Source organism: Fundulus heteroclitus, unplaced genomic scaffold (assembly GCF_011125445.2).
Source record: "Fundulus heteroclitus isolate FHET01 unplaced genomic scaffold, MU-UCD_Fhet_4.1 scaffold_28, whole genome shotgun sequence".
Taxonomy (NCBI): domain Eukaryota; kingdom Metazoa; phylum Chordata; class Actinopteri; order Cyprinodontiformes; family Fundulidae; genus Fundulus; species Fundulus heteroclitus.
Window position 1 is genome coordinate 4,649,914 of NW_023396689.1, and position 18,793 is coordinate 4,668,706.

Genomic DNA, 18,793 nt, shown 5'->3' on the forward strand with positions numbered 1-18,793 from the left:
CAATCCCCAAGGACTGGAACAAGGTCCTCCCCTGGGTGGAATACGCCCACAATTCCCACACCTCCACAGGTTTCTCTCCTTTCGAAGTCTCACGAAGTTACCAACCCCCTGTGTTCCCGTTACGCGTGGGAGATGTGACGGCTCCCTCTGTTGAACAGCACATCCAACGTTGTAAAGAGGTCTGGTCACAGACCCATCGTTCACTCCTCAGGACCGCGGAGGAGAACCGACGTTACGCTGACAGAAGGCGAGTCCCAGCCCCTCATACCTCCCAGGTCAGCAAGTCTGGCTGTCCACCAGGGACATTCCCTCCAGATCTGCGTCCCGCAAGCTGTCACCATCGAGTCAGTAATCAGCCCCACGGCTGTTCGCCTCCGGCTTCCTTCTCACTCCAGAATTCATCCCACCTTTCACATCTCCAAGTTGAAGCCTGTGTTATCCAGCCGCCTCTGATCTCCGGCCGAGCCTCCTCCTCCTGCCCCGGACCGTCAAGTGCACCCAGTGTTCACGATCCGACGGTTCGTAGACTCCCGTCGTCGAGGTCGCGAATGGCAGTATCTCGTCGACCTGGAGGGCTGGGTGCCGGGTTCTTCAATCCCTGACCACTCCATTATCCAGCCCTGTCTTTCCTCAGGTTCCTCCGCTTCTTCCTCTTGAGGGGTGGGGGGGTGGGATGTATGGCTGGTGCAGCTCGGCCTCTCTCTCTCCTTCTCCCGCAGGTGGCTGCTGATGAGCAGGGAGGTGCCGAATGCAGGTGCTCAACGTTTCGTGGCTGCAGGGACGATTTTAAAGGAAAAGACTGTCAGCACTTCGGCACCAGAGTGTTACCCGGTATGAGCTCAATCGGCCAGCGTCTCACAATGTCTTTTTCTCCCCCGAAGAGCCTCTCAGAAGACACACGCCTCAGTGGAACCAATCCCTCTCGGTCCTCTCACCCGTCACAAGCCAAGCCGTCAAATCGCTGGAGATCCCAGTGATCTGCCGGCTCAGAGCCAGCTGACAGCCCCCGCCCCGCGGTCCGATCTTCCAAGCCTTGTCCCCACTCGTCCAACATATCACCTCCCCACCATGCGGCCACCTCTCCCACCACAAGCACCAACGGCACCGTCTTACGGCCGCCTAAGCATCCGCTCACTCTCCCTGCAGGATCGTTCTCATGTCACGCGATAAGCCCGTCCCTAAACTCAACTCCGTTTTTCCCGTAACCCTGCCTGACACTCCCTCTCTCTGTTCTTTGTGATCCTGCGTTCCACCCGCTCTCTGACGCTGCGCCGAGGCCCGCGCCCGTCATTGTCATTTTGATTCCTCAATAAATATTTAAATATTGTGAACCTGCCAGATCTGTCTACTCAGTGTGTCCTGCATGTGGGTCAAGAGACTTAGCACCATGACATAAACAAAACAGGAACATGGAAACTAAAAGCAAATATTAATCTAGTGTTTGTTGTCCTTGCTAGCTCATTGAAGGATTCATGTGATACTTTTCTCTTTAATTGTGAACATTGTGAGGTTTTATTTCTGATTTTATGTATAAAAGTAAAATTACATTTAGCTTATATAAAATATATGTTCTAGTGTTTGTTTATGCAAATGTATCTGTTTTAATTTGACATTGATCAAAGTCAGGCTGTGTGCATCACAACAAAATTAGTTGCTGCTAATAGGTGTTGAGTTTTTGTGCCCCACTTAACTTATCATGCCAGAGACGCCGCTGTAAATCTTATTACCAAAGGCTTTGTCATGTGCAGAAGGAGTCCTACAATAAAAATCAGCACTTTTATTTGACCTGCTTCCCTGTTGTAAAGTTAAAAACACACTTGGCACAGTTTTGGTACTATTGGATAAATTGTGCCAAAATCACAGGTCCACCTGCCCACTTTGTGAAGCAAGTATGCTTCAGCTCAAATATGCTTCAGCTGATTCAGTCCAGATTTGCTGCAGTTATAGTCAAGATGTGGATATACTGAGATTTATACTATATTCTTAAAAAGGGTTTTTATGTAGTTTTGTAATATTTGTTTTGAAAAATATTTAGGCGAGGCTCAAAATTTTTATTTTTTTTCTTTGTTTAATGTCCTATAAATCAGACATAGTGACATTTGCAGCAGTGGTTCCATTTAAAAATTATTCTTTAATTTCTTAATGTCATGCAAATACTAAAAGGTTTGTAATATCAGGTGGAAATTGCTCCTGAAACCCTCTGGGCTTAATGGGTTAAGACAAATATTGTAGAACTAAATAAGTTCACATGTAAATGTAAAAAATGGCACAGTAACACCAAAGTAGAACCCTTAGGCACAGTTTATATAGTTCATCTGCAAAAAATTTTGGGGTGAGTTACACTTTAAGCTAGGGCTGAACAATTAATCGCGTTTTCAATTTAATCCTGATTTACAAAAACGCAATTTCCAAATTGCAGAGGTCTGCAATTTTTGGCTCTGTAACAATTAGTGACTTAGACACGTGCATTAGGTGTCAGTAAAATGTTTAAAGTGGGTTTGCCTCCACATGGAAGGGAAGACAGTTGCAGCAGTGAGATAATCTAATTTTATTACTTGTTTTAGAGTTTGTATAATCATACATAGCATTAAGTTCTGGTCAATCAGTTTAATACATAGACTTGCTTGTTGGTTGGACTTTGCACTTTATGTTCAACAATGATTTTAAATTGATTTAATGATGTCCAATTAAATTAAAAGCTGTTCTCTTCAATAATATTCTTATCAATATAAACATTAAAAGTTAATATTTAAAATAGTCCATAAAGATGTTTGTAACATCTTTATTTAGAGGCCATTTTGTTGCTTGTGGTTAATGCGGAGAAAAGTCAAAATTGCAATTTTGGTTGCAATAAATCGTAGTCAGAACGCAATCATTTCTGCTCAGAGTTTAGATGCTGTGGGTCTTTTAGCAACTAATCCACATGGCGAGGAAACAAATTGATTTGTTGTTTGTATATATTTTAAATCACATGGTAAATTAAACTGGGAAAAAAAATTGCATTAAATTGCAATATTAAGAAAAAAAATCGTAATTAGATTATTTTCCAAAATCGTTCAGCCCTACTTTAAGCTATAATTGTCTTTTTTTCCCCCTAGATCTGAGTTTCATTCTTCTAAAAAGACTCTTCAGAACACTGGGACGAGTGCTTGTCTGTGTGTATTTGTGCCCATTGACATTGAAGCCATGGGACCAAGGAGGAAGACTTCTAAACTTCAGTGCTTAATGGGCAGTATTATGGAAGAACAAACCCTGACAACGTTTGAGCGCAAGGACTACATCAATGAGCTGTCTCATGAAGTGCTCTGCCATATATTCAGGTACATAGCCTTTTGATACACATACAAATTACTCTTGTTTCATGTGGGTCCTGGTCTTACAATTAGTAGTTTATTTAATGTTAAAGGTTGGCACGAATGTAAAACTTTGCTGCAAGAGTTATTTTGGCACATACTACCTGTTTCCATGCAATTCTCATGTGAATTTTGAGCGAACCTTTAAAATGTAGCAAAAAGAAAGAAAATCCAAATCAGACATGTTTCCATCTACTGGTTTGTAAAGAATTAGACTGGCAACGCAAAGCATAATGTCATATGTTGACGTTACTCTGTAATAGTAAAGTAAGGTTGCAAACTAGCATGGACCACAGATCAGTAATGGAGCAAGGTTTTAATGAATGTGATGCTATTTTTTTTCACGGGTGAGACTAAGAAATGCTCAAGTCGCTTCCATCAGTCCACGCGTACCTGTTGTTGCTTCCAGCTGTTTAAGGGGGTAGGGGAACATGTAGGAAGACACCCACAGCAGAAACAGCTGATCGGTCATGTGAGGTAAATGTACACTATGTCAGAACTTATTTGACAAATGTGTTACCATCTCTTTAGCACATTTTTGCTTTTTCGAAAAAGTTAAAGGTATACTATGCAACCGGGGTTGATTTTTCCAGCGAGGCTCCCGCCAGAGGGTGAAAGTAAAATTGCACTGTCGTAAAGATGCTCAGCTGCTCCTGGTTTCTCCGTCAAGCCACGCGCGGTTGTGTTGAGCTTAGCAGACAGGCAAACGCAACGAAAAGTAAAAAAAACGGCAGTACAAACAATGACTAACACAGTGAAAGTATGAACATGCACAGAGAGAGAAAGAAACCATTCCAATGTTACTTACAATCCCATCAGCAGAAACGCGAGGTCCGCGTCAGCCTTGTAGCCTTCTTTTTCTTTTAGCTCTCGCCATTCGGAAAAAGCTTGCCCGATGTTCACCCTTGTACGACTCGTCTCTCTGTCCAGAGCCCTTTTCCTCTTTCTTGCCTGCTCCGACATGGGCTTTCGCTGTTTTCTCGCTGGTTCCGCCATGATAACTGCATAAATATCGCCACTGCGCTAGCAACGAGCATGCCTTTCACTGGGGGCGTGTAGCAGTTCTCGCCGTAAAGCAAGACCGACTCTCGCGATGCACGAGACTTCTGAGCCTGAGGGTGCGAGCCGAGGGCTCCTGCAATTGCAAGTACGGTATTTCCCCTACAGACCACCAGGGCGGCCGAGAAAACCTTTGTTCGACCTGAAATTACTCATTTAATCATCCAAAACGGTATGGAACACATTAACTGAAAAATGTTGCATAGTATGCCTTTAAAAACCAAGTCAACTAACTGGCAGAACATCATGGTGACGACTACATGGTGAGGGAGCTGCCGAATAATTTCATGTAAATCTCCGAACAAACGGAGTAATGTACATAAGCTGAAAGCAACAAGGGAAAGGGGGTGAGACGTTTAGTTGGACATCTGTTTGACTTTGCCACTGGGCGACAAGGCAAGAGTGAATACGAGACTACTTTGCTAGTTGTTACAAATAGAAAAACAGGAAACACTGAGAAAGCTGAACAATGGGCAACCTAGAATTGATTCTGGAAGAGCAGAGAGGATTTCGGAAAGAAAATGGAAAACTGGGAACGATAAAAGAAGGTAAATAATAGACTGAGTGAGGCGGAAGAGCGTATTGGAAAGCTAGAGGACAGAAATCAGAACACAGAAAAGGTTGTGACCGACATGTTAAAGCTAAGGTAATTTAAGGTAATGGAGCTAGAAATTCGATCGAGGCATGAAAACGTAAGGATTTCCGGAGTTTCAGAGGGAGCTGAGATTGAATGCGCTACAGTGACTGCGTTCATAGAGAGCCTCCTCCGCGACAGGTGAAAGCTCGCCAGTCATCTGACTGACCTCCACATTGAACGAACGCAGCTCACACTGGGGCCTCGACCACCAGAAGACGCTCCACCTCGCTCCTTCATGGTGAAGTTTCTGAGTTTTAAGACGAAAGAAGCGATCCTCCGCAGGGCGTTGCAGAGCAAGGGATTTAGATGGAATGAAAACTACTCTCAGCCGATCCTTCAGAAGAGGAGAGAATATGCAGAGGTCCGCAAAGTGTTGAAAGAGAACAAAGTCACATTTCAGATTATACAGATTGCGTCAGATTATATAGATTGGTCAAAACATTTCCTATTTAAGGGAACCCAGTTGGTTGCATCAAAGTCTTGACAGGCAGCATTTACTGCTCCTGAAAAAGCGTAGAGCCACAGGGAGAGTCATCTGCATTATCCATGGCTTTGCAGCAATCCCTCATACTGAGCAAGCATGAAGCGACAGCAGAAAGAAAAACTCCCTATTAACGGGAAGGAAAAACCTCCAGCAGAACCAGTCTCAGTATCAACAGTCACCTGCCTCGACCGACTGGTGGTTAGAGAACACAGAGCAGAGACACAACAAGAGAGACAAAAAAGCACAGAAGCACACATTGATCCAGTAATCTGTTCTATATTAGATGGTAATAGCGGATGATCTGTCTTCCCTGGATGACAGAACGGCAGACCAGGTGTACCTACTATGAAGGCAAAAAAGAGAGAGAAAAAAAGTTAAAAGCTGAAATGACAACAAACAACGCAAAATTGGAGAACAGTAGAACTCAGAGTGAGAAAAATAGACCCTGATGTCCTCCAGTAACCTAAGCCTATAGCAGCATCACTATAGAAATAGCCCAGGATAACATAAGCCACTCTAACTATAAGCCTTGTCAAAAAGGACAATTTTAAGATTAGTCTTAAAAGTAGACATGGTGTCTGCCTCACGGACCAAAACTGGGAGTTGGTTCCACAGGAGAGGAGCCTGATAACTAAAGGATCTGCCTCCCATACTACTTTTACAGACTCTAGGAACCGCCAGCAGACCTGCAGTCTGAGAGCGAAGTGCTCTGTTAGGAACATACGGGGTAACCAGAGCTCTGATATATGATGGAGCTTGATTATTAAGGTCTTTATACGTTATGAGAAGAAGTTTAGATTCTATTCTTTATTTAACAGGAAGCCAATGAAGGGAAGCTAAAATTGGAGAAATATGATCCCTCTTGTTGATTTTCATCAGAACTGTTGCTACAGCATTTTGGATCAGCTGAAGACTGAACTGCATTTTGTGGACTTCATGATTGTAAAGAATTACAATAGTCCAGCCTTGAAGTAACAAATGCATGGACTAGTTTTTCAGGATCACCCCTGGACAACATATTTCTAATTTTGGCAATATTCCGGAGGTAAAATAAAAAGGAAACTCTGGAAACCTGTTTAATATGGGATTTAAATGACATGTCTTGGTAAAAAAATAACACCAACATTTTTTACTTTATTATCAGAGGCCAAGGTAATGCCATCCAGATTAAGAGAGATAGACCTTATATTTAATAGACCACATTTAATTTTTTTATTTTTTGGTTCAAGTTAAGTCTTATGATTTGTTTATTTTAAATCCGTTTTTGATCTATACAGTTTTGGTCGTGGAAAAGACACTCTCTCAATGGGGTGTTAAAGCTACCGCACTCGAATGGCGGTGAAACACCCTTTGTGGTCCCAGTCCGTTTTACCCTTCAGACGACCGCCACTTAACTATACTGTGGATGTAAGACTCTCGAAAAAGTAAAGTATATTTCTATTATTTAATTCCCCCATGATGTGCCTAAATGACACATCATCAAGGAAGATCAACCAGACCCAGATCAGTGGTAGGACCACCCGCAGGCTGTCCCTCTGCAAGAACAATCACTCCCCCTTGTTACCCTGTAAAAACCTATATGTAATCAGTAGGCTCCATCCAGCTAGCACGTGGATCCTGGCCCTCCCCCCCAAGGGCGGGAACGCCATTTCTCCGGTAACCTCCTGGGTAGTGTAGTGTAGTGTTGCAAGCTAGCCCAAATCATTATATATGTGCTTGATTAAGGAAAGAGAGAGAGAGAGAATAAACACTGCCCCTAAGCACAGCTTTAAAAATCTGTCTAAGCATCATGTGAATCAGTTAATGTAGACCCTAACAGTCGTCCTCTTTACCACCTCTGTATGTTCCTTCTGGCTTCCAACCAGGCGTGGTCCTCTTCTGGAGAAGGAATAGTTATACATAGTAGACAATTTGACATTCAAGCATGGCACTAATAGGAGGACATAAATCAATCTTTAGCCATGCCTTTCTTGCATAAAACATTTAGACCTTGCAGAAATAATTTAAGTGACTTTTTTTTGTATATATAAATTGTTTACAAAATCCTTCAAATTAGCGGCGTCTTATCTCAATGTGTTCAGACCAGAACCTCTTGTCTGAATGCGTTTGACCCTCTTACAGCTCACTAATTACAGCTCTGACTCAAAACCATTAACATTTCTAGGTAGTAACATTTTTGATTGGCTTTATGCTACAGAAGAAGATGCGGTTAACCCGCTTCATTTCACCTTGTATGTCCCTTCCCATAATGTTCTTAATCATTTACTTCACACTGTATCTGTTTCGATTCTATTGTTAATCATGTAGTTTATTCATTATTGATATGTCACCTTACAATCTCTTTTCTAACGTTTAAATAAAATCGAAGCATAATTTCAAAGGATATTAGGAGAAAAGGTCTTCTCTCGTCTTAGTTCAGACATCGTTGTCTGTGGGGCTTAAAAGCCGGATCACAGTCTCCCCCTCATCGGCTCCTTTGTGTAAAGGAGCCAATGACTGAACCATCGACATCTGGTAGGCAAGAGGAGCGGGCCACCCTCTCGCAGCTTGGGCTCCCAAAGCCTTGTCCACGCACCTGAAGAAGAGTGCCCGTAGGCACGGCACACAACAGCAAGCACAGACAGTAAACATTGCAACAACAATTACAGAAGAGAATATACTCACAACAAAACTTCCCCACTTTCCAAACCATCTTTCCATCACTGCAGTGAATTTGTTTTCTATTCCAGAGTCAGCTTTTAGCTCCTTTGACAAAGACTGCAGGCCTCTTATTGCTTTTGTCAGGGATCCATCAGGAGCTGTATTATTTGGGATAAATGAACAACATGCATCGCCGATTATACTACAGCCCCCCCCCCCCCCCTCACCCCACTTTTGCCAGGACCATATCCAAAGCCAATCTATTTTGATAGGCGACTAAGAATGTGGCAGAAAGCTGTCCATGAACTGCCTCAAATCCATCTCGAGTAAGGTTTGAAAGCCGTTGTACATTATAATGTATATAGTTAATTCGATCAACATTTTTGTTTGGGGTGATCCATATAAATATAGATTCAAAACCTGCCGCAATCTGATCAACCAACTTATATTCATCGGATACCCCACGCGGGATCCCGATTGCATCAATCCACACAGGTGAATCTTTAAATAGCTCTACAGACCGTCTCCTGATATGGTTACGGGTAACATCCCCCAAGGATGCTGGCCAATCTGCTTCGGACACGACCTGGATAGGTGACAGCAGGGAAACTAAAGCACATCGACCCTTTCAATTTACAGGCAGTCACCCCCGCAGGGTGTCACCACCGCAATACCACCACACGTCAGCCCTGTTCACCAGTAACTTTCCAGCAGTTCTAACCCCGGTCAGGTCGTAAGTAATCACACAGTATTTGGGTGACAGACGACCAACTTTAAAATGCCCATCTGCTGCATTCCCATTATTGAAACAGGTCACTTTCGTTAACATTGTTGGTTGGAAGATGGGAGGCGAAGTATTTTGCGGGGCCACTGGAAAAATTGTATCCCATCCAGCACATCTCGAGTTCAGATTGTCACTGGACATAACTTGAAGTAGACAGTCGATATCACTTGAATTTGTCGCCAGGCTGGAACCATTGGTTGTGTATTCAAAAGCGGTTTCAGTAAGAATCAGATTCGGTCTGGCCTGCGCGCATACAATGCAATTCCCCTTCTGGGCTTTATATGCTGTGTCCTGAATCAACCAGGTAGCCAGGTATTTTTCTGGGAGTACCCTGTAGCTAATTGCAGCTGTTGTGAGTATGGAATCTTGGTGCTATCAAAAGCCCGCACACGGGCTGTCTGTACCAGGTCCCTAGCTCGATAGTTAGGACGAGGTGAGTCCCAACAGATTAAAAAACATATGAGCCCTTTAGTATCTACGCCTGTGGCATCAACCCCCAAAATAAGGTAAAAACCTTTATCCCCCTGTTTCTGACAGTTATTGAGTTGGTGCCTGCCGCAGTAATACACATTCTTCGTAAGGTCCGTCACACTGAGTAGCAATGGATTAAACCCCATGTCTTCCCCCCCAATAGAGGTCGTGGTCAGTTGCCCCCTCATTAGCCCAATTTTCTTCTCCTGTAGTTCTTTCAAGTCTCCTGATTGTGGCGCTACATACCCCCCCGGGCCAGTGTTCCAGCCCACATAACTCCATCGGGGACACCATGTGCCCCCAACAGGAGCGCCATACAGGAAGTGACACATGTAAACGTCATAACCCCTCCAGGATGTAGGGTCCTCCCAACAGTCAATGACGTCACAGAGATCGAATTGGAAAGTTACTGAGCTACCCAGAGTATAGTTTAACTCTAAGCCCCCATAATATTTGATGCAGGGATCCAACGATCTTTTCCAGGCAGGTGCATCGCGCTTGGCCCTGTGCACAAACGGTCCAGAATTGTTCATGCGGGAGGTTGTGGTATCAAAATGAATTTGTTCAGCATGGATTAAACCAGAAACAAAGAAAAATAAAATCAAACTGGACCGTCCTCCCCTCGATGTTTTGCTGCAGCACCGCAACATTCTTACTCCTCAATGTCTTCTCCAATATCCCTCAGGTGCTTTCTGATTTCTCTGAGGTTCCTCTCTGTGGATGGTGTGCCCTTTCTACAGTGTGATTTGTGCCAAGATCTGCTTACCTTGGTTTTAGCTTCGTCGAGCCAAACCTTCAAACTGTAAGTGGTTGAGCTTACCACCTTAACGGGTCCAATCCACCTGGGGTCTTTCCAAGTTCTGTGGAACACTTTTCTGTATATCCACTCCCCAGGGGCAATCTGCTCCGGAGTCTCTCCCTTTTGTTCTCCGGTCAGGGCTTCCTGTGTGTTGTGAGACAAAAACTTCACAGCAGACTGCAATTGTTAAACATAATGCGTTAGCTCCTCTTGTTGTATATCCAGACTGGGTTCACAGCCCTGTTGGAGAGAGGAAGTGAAAGGACAGGGCATTGTCCTTCCTGTCAAAAGTTCATGGGGAGACAGCCCCATGTGATCAGTCGGTGATGATCTAATTGAGAACATCACCAAGTAGGGTGACCAAACGTCCGTATTTCCCGGGACATGTCCGTATTTCACGTCCTGTCCCGGGCATCCCGGGTTTTTTTTAGAAAGTGAGGAAATGTCCTGCTTTTTAAATTACCTTCATTGGACCATTGGCACTAGGGCACTGCGCTGCGTGTGACGTAATCCCTGAGCCGCGTCAGTGCGGGCAGCCCTGTTCTTAATCAGAAGATAGATAGCGTGGATAACAATATATCGATCGATAGACGTAGGGCGTGATAGGAAAAAATAGGGTCGATAAAAAGTTCGATAGACAGTTTTACTTCCTTGCTACAGTCGGCACGCCGTCACAAAGCGCCGCCCTCTCAAACCACAACACAGAGCATGTGAATATGTAGCAGCAAGTAGCGGCGGAGGAAACGGTCCCAAAACGAGGTTTTACTAGTTCGCCAGCCTGATAGAAATAAACAACAGTGATTTGTAAAACTTGCAAGGAACCGGTAAAAGCAGAGTCTGGTAACGCAACCCACCAGTGTTCATCACGTAAGCCGCTCAGCCGCTCACACCCGCAGCAGCGCGAGCTGCGCGGCCCCGCGAGCTGCGCCTCGTCGTCGTCGCGTTCTGTAACTTCTTCCAAAACAAAGCAGGTATAGCAGCTAAACTGGGCTCCCTTCTTTGTGATAAAATGACAAAGCGTCCAAGCGGCATAAGGACATAACGCATGCAGTAACGTGCTTCATAGTGATGGATATGTCTGCTGTTCTCTGCATCTGAAAAACCTGGCTTCAAACAATAACCTGCCACTCTTGATCCGCGATATAAAGTCAAGTTATTTTTCTTAAAAAAAAAAATCTGTTGTGGTTAAAAAAGGTGGTTGAATAAAGATGTAATTGGAATTCTGTGTTTGTGTTCTTTAAATCAAATCATTTAGCAATATCATAAAATGTCCAGGCAGAGCTGCACATAAAATATGGTTTTAAATATTTTCAATAATTATTGACATCGATCAATATGCCAGCCCTATGCCACATAAATCTCTATGCATGGGAACACAGATTACCAACCCCCCCCGCTCAAAGGTGTCCTGCTTTTCCCAAATGAAAATATGGTCACCGTATCACCAAGGGCAGCGCAGTCAGCCATGTCATTCCAGTGTCAGCACAAACTTTAGCCAATTGCTCCTTGACTGTGTGATTTGTCCTCTCTACAAGTCCTTGAGAGGCTGGATGATATGCTGAGCCAAACTTCTGTTTGATCCCAAAGTACTCCTCCACTTGTCTTAAGGAGTCCGAGGTGAAGTGTGTTCCGTTATCTGAACGGATGCTGAGTGGAACACCATAACGTGGGATCAGGTCATTAATTAGCCAATAAATGACCTCTCGTGCAGATTCCGTTTTGGTGGGCGTGGCTTCCACCCACCTGGTGAAAGTATCAACACAAACAAGCAAATATCTACATCCTTTCACCCTTTTGTCTTTTCCCATGTCCACAAAATCAATAACAACCTCCTGCCAAGGTTTGCTGGGAACAGGAAATGCTCCCATTCCAACTCTCAATGTTCGCTTTGGGTTGTAATGGCAGCAAGTGGAGCAGGTATTTACAAAATATTTACAAACATCCTTGAGGAAAGGGTGCCACCACTTTTGGCTAATTAGCCTTAGCATTTTTTTACTGGACTGGTGGCCCCTGTGGTGTGCTTCTTCACAAAGAAGCAACAGAAGTGCCGAGGAGGCCACAAGTCTCCCATTATGTGACCTCCATACACCCGTCTGTTAGAAACAGATGATACAGCAAAGAGATTAAAAATAAAAGCGAGAGAGTCTGGAGCAACATACCACAGTTCACACAATACGCCTTACCCTTTTGTTGGCATGAGGCTTATTGAAATCTGGAGTAAAGTGGTCAGTGGGATTACATAGAAGAATAGAACAATAAAACTGTCTTCCTTTAGCATCAATGATGTACGCAACCCAATTAAGAGAGAAAAAATACTATCCAACTTAAAGAGAGACCAAATTCAAATAGCTTTCTTGCAAGAATCGCACCTTGATGTTGTTGAGCATGGAAAACTAAATAAATCATGATTGATGCTCCACATTACTCCACATTACTCCAGACTTTTTGAATTGAGAAAGCTCCCTGGATAGGAAGCAAAATGTCTTCAAACTTCGGAAAACAAGTCCAGTTGTTTTGTTTTTTACTTTTTTTGGAAGAAAAAAAATCTCTTTACTGTATCATCTGTTTCTAACAGATGATACAGCAAAGAGATTAAAAATAAAAGCAAGAGAGTCTGGAGCAACAGACCACAATTCACACAATACGCCTTACCCTTTTGTTGGCATGAGGCTTATTGAAATCTGGAGTGAAGTGGTCAGTGGGATTACATAGAATAGAACAATAAAACTGTCTTCCTTTAACATCAATGGTGTACGCAACCCAATTAAGAGAGAAAAAATACTATCAAACTTAAAGAGAGACCAAATTCAAATAGCTTTCTTGAAAGAATCGCACCTTGATGATGTTGAGCATGGAAAACTAAATGAATCATGATTTATATTGGTCTATTTTTCCTCACATGGTTTGGGAGGCGAAGAGGAGTGGTGATCCTGATTTCTAGACCAGTAAACTTTGAATATATTAGGATATACAGCAAAAAAATTAAACCCCTAATGAACGAAGGGGGAAAAGTGGATGTGTGGAAAGAGTTAAATCCCAGTTCCCAGGGCTTCACTCACTATTCACCAAGCCACAATGTTTATTCTCGGATAGACTATTTTTTTTTACCTTTTAGGAAAGATTTACATAGACTAGTAAAATGTGGAAAAGGTTCCAATATGTTGTCAGACCATTTCCCTGTGATTCTGACAGTCAACCTAGAGATCAAGAAGAAATTTACTTCCAGGAAGATGAACTCAAATATAAACAACGATACAACTAAAGAAAAACAGAAATTTGAAATTGGATCCTACTTGGATCATAATGATAATGGGGAAGTGACACCATCAATACCGTGTGATGCGTTAAAAGTTGTAATAAGAGGCAGGATAATAATTTGATCTGAGAGAAAAAAAAACTAGACAGAAGAGGTTCAGAGAATTGGAACAAGAATTGAAAAAGAACACAAAATGAACATTAAATCACTTTGAAAAAAGAAATTCAGGCAAAAATTTTAGACATAAAGAGAAAAATAGATGAAATAATGTTGATAGGGTTATGATAAATAACTCCTTAGTATCCTACAAAGAAAACCACACAAACACAAGTTTAGACTTTTCTGGGTGGTGATCAGTCACATACAGCTGGATAAGGCAAGACATTCCTTATCTGGGAGAAGCATTTGTTCTTCCTGTGTGAAGTTAAAACAATAGAACATTCTTGCAAGCCAGCTCTTGAAACAGGCCATATGCCTGTAACTTAATGAAAATAAAATTACATTCACATTTCTCTAACAAATGTTGAAATACAGAAAAAGCTTCTTTTGACTAAACATTACTACAAGACAGGTGGGAAATCATTAAGGCTTCTATCATACAAATTAAGAAAGCAACAGGCAGACATAAATATTCATAAAATACTAAATCCCTCCACAAAACGGTTATAAAGAAGCCCTGAATGAATTAAACAGTGTTTTCAAAAATTCTATGAGCACCTATGCACTTAACCTCAAGCAGCAGATGACCAACAAATCGAAAGGTTTTTAGATTCAATACACCTTCCTTAGGACCTTGGCTTCACCCGTGAATGGTATAAATCCATGCAGGACCTCTTAATCCTAACTCTGGTCAGGGTGTTCAACTGTGTGCTGGAAAGTAATTCAATTTCCCCCTCATGGAGAGCGGCAATAATTTTTGCAGCCCCTAAATAGGTAAATGATAAATTAGAATGTGGAAATTATAGACCTGTAAGTGTCCTAAACATTGACTAAAAACATTCACATCTATATTATTAAAGAGACTGGAGTTCATACTACCGGAGTTAATACACAGTGCTCAAACAGGTTTCGTTAAACAAAGACAAGACAAGATATTATTAGGAGAACATTGCATATCATGAAAGAGATAAAAACACAAAAAACTGACTGATAATAAATTTAGATGCAGAAAAGGCGTTTGATTCAGTGAGATGGTCTTTTCTATATAAGGTTCTTAAAAATGTTACTTGTACAATATTATTATCAATACACTGGCAACATTATATGATAAAACAAAGGCCCGAATTAAAATCAGTGGAGACTTGTCAGACTCTTTTTGTCTACATAGAGTAGCAAGAGAAGGATGCTGCGCTTCGCCACTCCTCTTCGCCCTATTGCTTGAACCTTTGGGCCAGTGGATTCGACAAAGCCCTGACATAAAGCGAGTAATGATTTCAGATGGAGAGCAGACATTAGCCCTGTTCGTAGATGATCTTTTAATAGCTTTAACACAACCTGTTCAAACACTCCCAAAGCTGATGACTATGTTGGAAGAATTTGGCCAATATTCTGGGTATAAGATTAATATAAATAAAACTCAGGTGTTGTCATTTAATTTTTAGCCCAACAAAGGAACTGAACAATGAATACAAATGGAAGTGGGGTAGGGATTATATTAAGTATTTGGGGATTAAACTGCACAAAGATAATTCTCAGATGTTTGAGGTTATTTATAGGCCACTAATGTCAAACATAGAATTTGACCTCCATAGATGTATATAATTCCCTTTTTGAACTTGAGCTCGACAATAGACAATAGAGTCATCAGAATGAATGTTCTCCCTCTCATGCTCTATTATTTACAATGCCTCCCTCTTAAAATACTTCCCAAACAATTTCAGGAATGGGGTAGGTTAATTTCTAGATATGTGGCAAGAGAAGAGAGCTAGGATAGAATATAAAACACCACAGTTGAGGAAAGAAAAGGGGGGAATGGGCCTCCTATGCCTACAGGATTATTACTATGCTGCCCAGATGAGACCGCTAGTTGGTATTGGTTCAACATCCTACACATCAGGTTGGAAAGAAACGGAGGGTAACACTGTGAGGGGTATTCCAATAATGGCCCTCCTGACTGATTGTAAACTCCAGAGTGAGCCGATGGTTTCAGACCCTATTAGACTGTCTGTTTTACCCCTTAAAAAGCGTAATTTTGAATATGTAAATTAGAAGATTGTTATTGTTTTCACCGTGCCCCGTCTATGGTGAAACACCCTCGGTGGACCCAGCTCGTTTTACCCAGTCAGGCGACCCCCACTTACTTATTACCTTGAATGTCGGACGCATAAAACAGACAAGTATACTTTTAGTTATATTTTATTTACATAAAGACAGAGAAACAGTTATAGTCACATCAGCGCTGATGGGCTCTTGATCGGCAAGAAGCCCCGATTGCTCATCACACAAACATTATATAGGGATCTAGGTACACACCCATGCAAGGGCTGTACACATCCATACTGTTGACATCAGCAGAGAAACTGTGTCACCTCCAGGGTGGTATCTGATAGATGTGCCAATCTTTTGGGTCAGTGCCATCTAAGTGGGCCATGCAGCTCCGGGATAAACAGCTCGTTCCACTTGACCTCGTTGATATCCTAACAAAGACTCGATCCATAATGTTGAGATGGTGTGGCTACGATTATGATTTTGAACCCAACAAAAGTTACAGATTTAAAAGGTGGTCCCTTAAGGGCCTCACATGCTATAATTAATTTCTCCACCAGGGGTCATTTAGAAGTTTTGAGGCTTTACAAAATGAGCATGACTTCTGAATGTAGAATGACTTCTACAGATAACTTAAAGTCGGACATCATTTTAATCAAAATCTGAAACACGCCTTCAGTGGTTGCAATGTTGGATTTTTGGAGGTCTTCCTATCATTAATGAAACTGGGACAGTGTAACAAAGCGATTTCCAGATTTTACAATGGAATTCATCTCTCAATACTGAATACGGGCTACATCAAGAAGTGGAGGCTGAACTAAACGAGCTGATCTCAACTGAAACCTGGGAAAACATATGCAAACTTCAGTGGACCCTCATGTTACCAAATGCATAGCGGGAGTTCTATTGTAAGAACGCTGTGAGGTTTTTCATCATGCCGATCCAGAACAGACATTTAGGATGTGGAGATTAATGTTGGACGGTGTGGGACTGAAGGAGCTACGTATGAGCACATCTTTTGGGGCTCCCATGTTATTATATGCTTCTGGGATGAAGTACAGAGTCACATAGAACATGTTTTTGGGGTTAAGATTCCTTTTAAATTCGCTACCATGTATATGGGTGATGTACAACAAAAGTTGAATAGACAAGATAGAAAATTGTTTGGTCTACTTAAGGCTATCACACAAAAATGGCTGAAAAAGGAACCACCTACCGTAGAAGAATGGTTTGCTATCGTGCATGAAATGTATATCATGGAAAAGATCACATTTTCTCTCAGGATTCAAAATGATACATTTTATTTAATTTGGTCTAAAGATCGAACTTCATCTGAAACCACATCCTCCCACCCATTACCCTTATTTTAGGAAATAGTAGGGGGCTCGTACCAAGGTATCTGTTTGTCAAGTAAGCCTCTCCATTACTTTGTTTTATTTTTTTATTTACTTTTATTTAGATTTATTTTTTTGTTTCTTTTCTCAATGGTGTTTTCAAAAATTTCTGTTTGTTGGAATTGGCTGTTCGCTTTTGAAATGTTAAATCACCAGCAAAAGAAATAAAAAGAAACAAGACAAAAACAAAACAAAAAAAAGTACTAAAGATGCCTAAAACTTTTTTGCAAAATTTAGTTATGTAACTCCCGGACTATAGAGTCTGAATATAAGCCGCACCCACTAATTTTGAAAAGAATGAAATTAGAAGAAAATTGTATGAAGGCCGCACTTTTCTATAAGCTGGAGATGTCCACATTGTAATGAGTTATTTACACAGATAATGTTACAGACAAAGATTTATTTTTTATTTAAGTGCTTGTAACACATACAAATACATACTGTAAATACGGTTTGCTGAACTGTGCCGGTAGCACAGCTGATTAAGAAAAAAACAAACAAACAGCAGCCTACCTGGAAAAGTCTTCTTCTTCAGTGTCGGAGTTGAACAGCCTTAGAATCCCTTCGGCACACACTTCCTTAGCCTCTCTTTCATTGTTGCTCTCAATGTCACTTTCATCTCCAAGCAAATTTGCGCGTGATCTAGCACTGTCATCTATCTCACGCAGCACTCCAGCTTTTTTCGAAACCTGTTGGGAATGGTGGATTTTTTGACACATCTCCACACTGTCAGGATACACTGGCAGACTTGAGGAAAAGTTGCTTTCCGCATGCGGCCAGTTTTGATAGAAGATTTCTCATCACTAGTCATCCAAGCCTCCCACTCAGCTTGGAGAGCCACTTGCAGAGAGTGGCTGCAAATACTTTGTTGTCCCTCCAGGAGTCGCAGCTGGAGTTTGTCTTAATGGCTGCTTTCACAGAATCTGTTATATTGGGCCCTCATACCGTCCAACAGAAGAAATGCTTTTTTTCTATGAAAAAATCCTCCCCGTCGTTTGGCATAACACTCTGTCAGCCACTCCTTCATTAGGCTTTCCATCATCCACCCTTTCTTGATAACTTTCACAACAATTTCTTTTGAGAATTTTTGCTATGGCATTGCCATGCTCTAAAAAATTCACCAATGGTGGCAGTTTTTGTCCGGATGCTGTGCAGCTCAGAACGCAGGTGAAATGCGTTTTCTCCTGAACAGTTGTTTTCAGTGTGATGGAGGATTTACCTTTTTTGTTAACTGTCCTGGTGAGAGGCAGGTAATACATCAAAGGGACTTCATCTATGTTTATGATGTCGTCTGGTCTGATGGAATTCTCGGCTATCTTTAAGTGAATTGGTGGAAGTTTGTAACATTTTCCTCGTAGTCGGGAGGGAGTTGCTGACACAGAGTCGTCCGCACCCTGATGGGCAGGCCCTTTCAACTCGTATCTGAGACACCATGATGGTCCACCTCTAAAATCTTTAATTTTCGATGGTTTTGGCTTTCAGTTGGATCTGCACTGGAAACGCCTCTGCCGTCTGCTCTCTGTGTGTTCACTCAGTCTTCAAGAATGTTTTCAAGTTTGGGGCACCTGCTTTTCTTACCTCTGAAAGATTTCGTCGTCTTTTTGCATTTGGTCAGTTCTTCACGCTGCTGTCTCCAATGTCTCACCATTGATTCATCGATGCCAACCTTATGTGCAGCAGCTCTATTTCCTTCTTTGACAGCTAGACCGGT

At 42.0% G+C, this 18,793-nt stretch overlaps 1 protein-coding gene across 3 annotated transcripts in view; it reads left to right on the forward strand.

Moving 5' to 3' along the window:
* Positions 1-18,793, forward strand: part of fbxo38 (F-box protein 38) — a 189,429-nt gene that overhangs the window by 31,760 nt on the left and 138,876 nt on the right. For 2 of the 3 annotated variants that reach the window (XM_036130053.1, XM_036130054.1), the window contains exon 2: positions 3,099-3,320. The exons of the other annotated variant lie outside the window; for it this stretch is intronic. In XM_036130053.1, coding sequence (XP_035985946.1) covers positions 3,187-3,320 — 134 coding nt within the window. In that variant the 5' untranslated portion in view covers positions 3,099-3,186. The remainder of the gene's footprint in view (positions 1-3,098; positions 3,321-18,793) is intronic. 3 annotated transcript variants of the gene reach the window in all.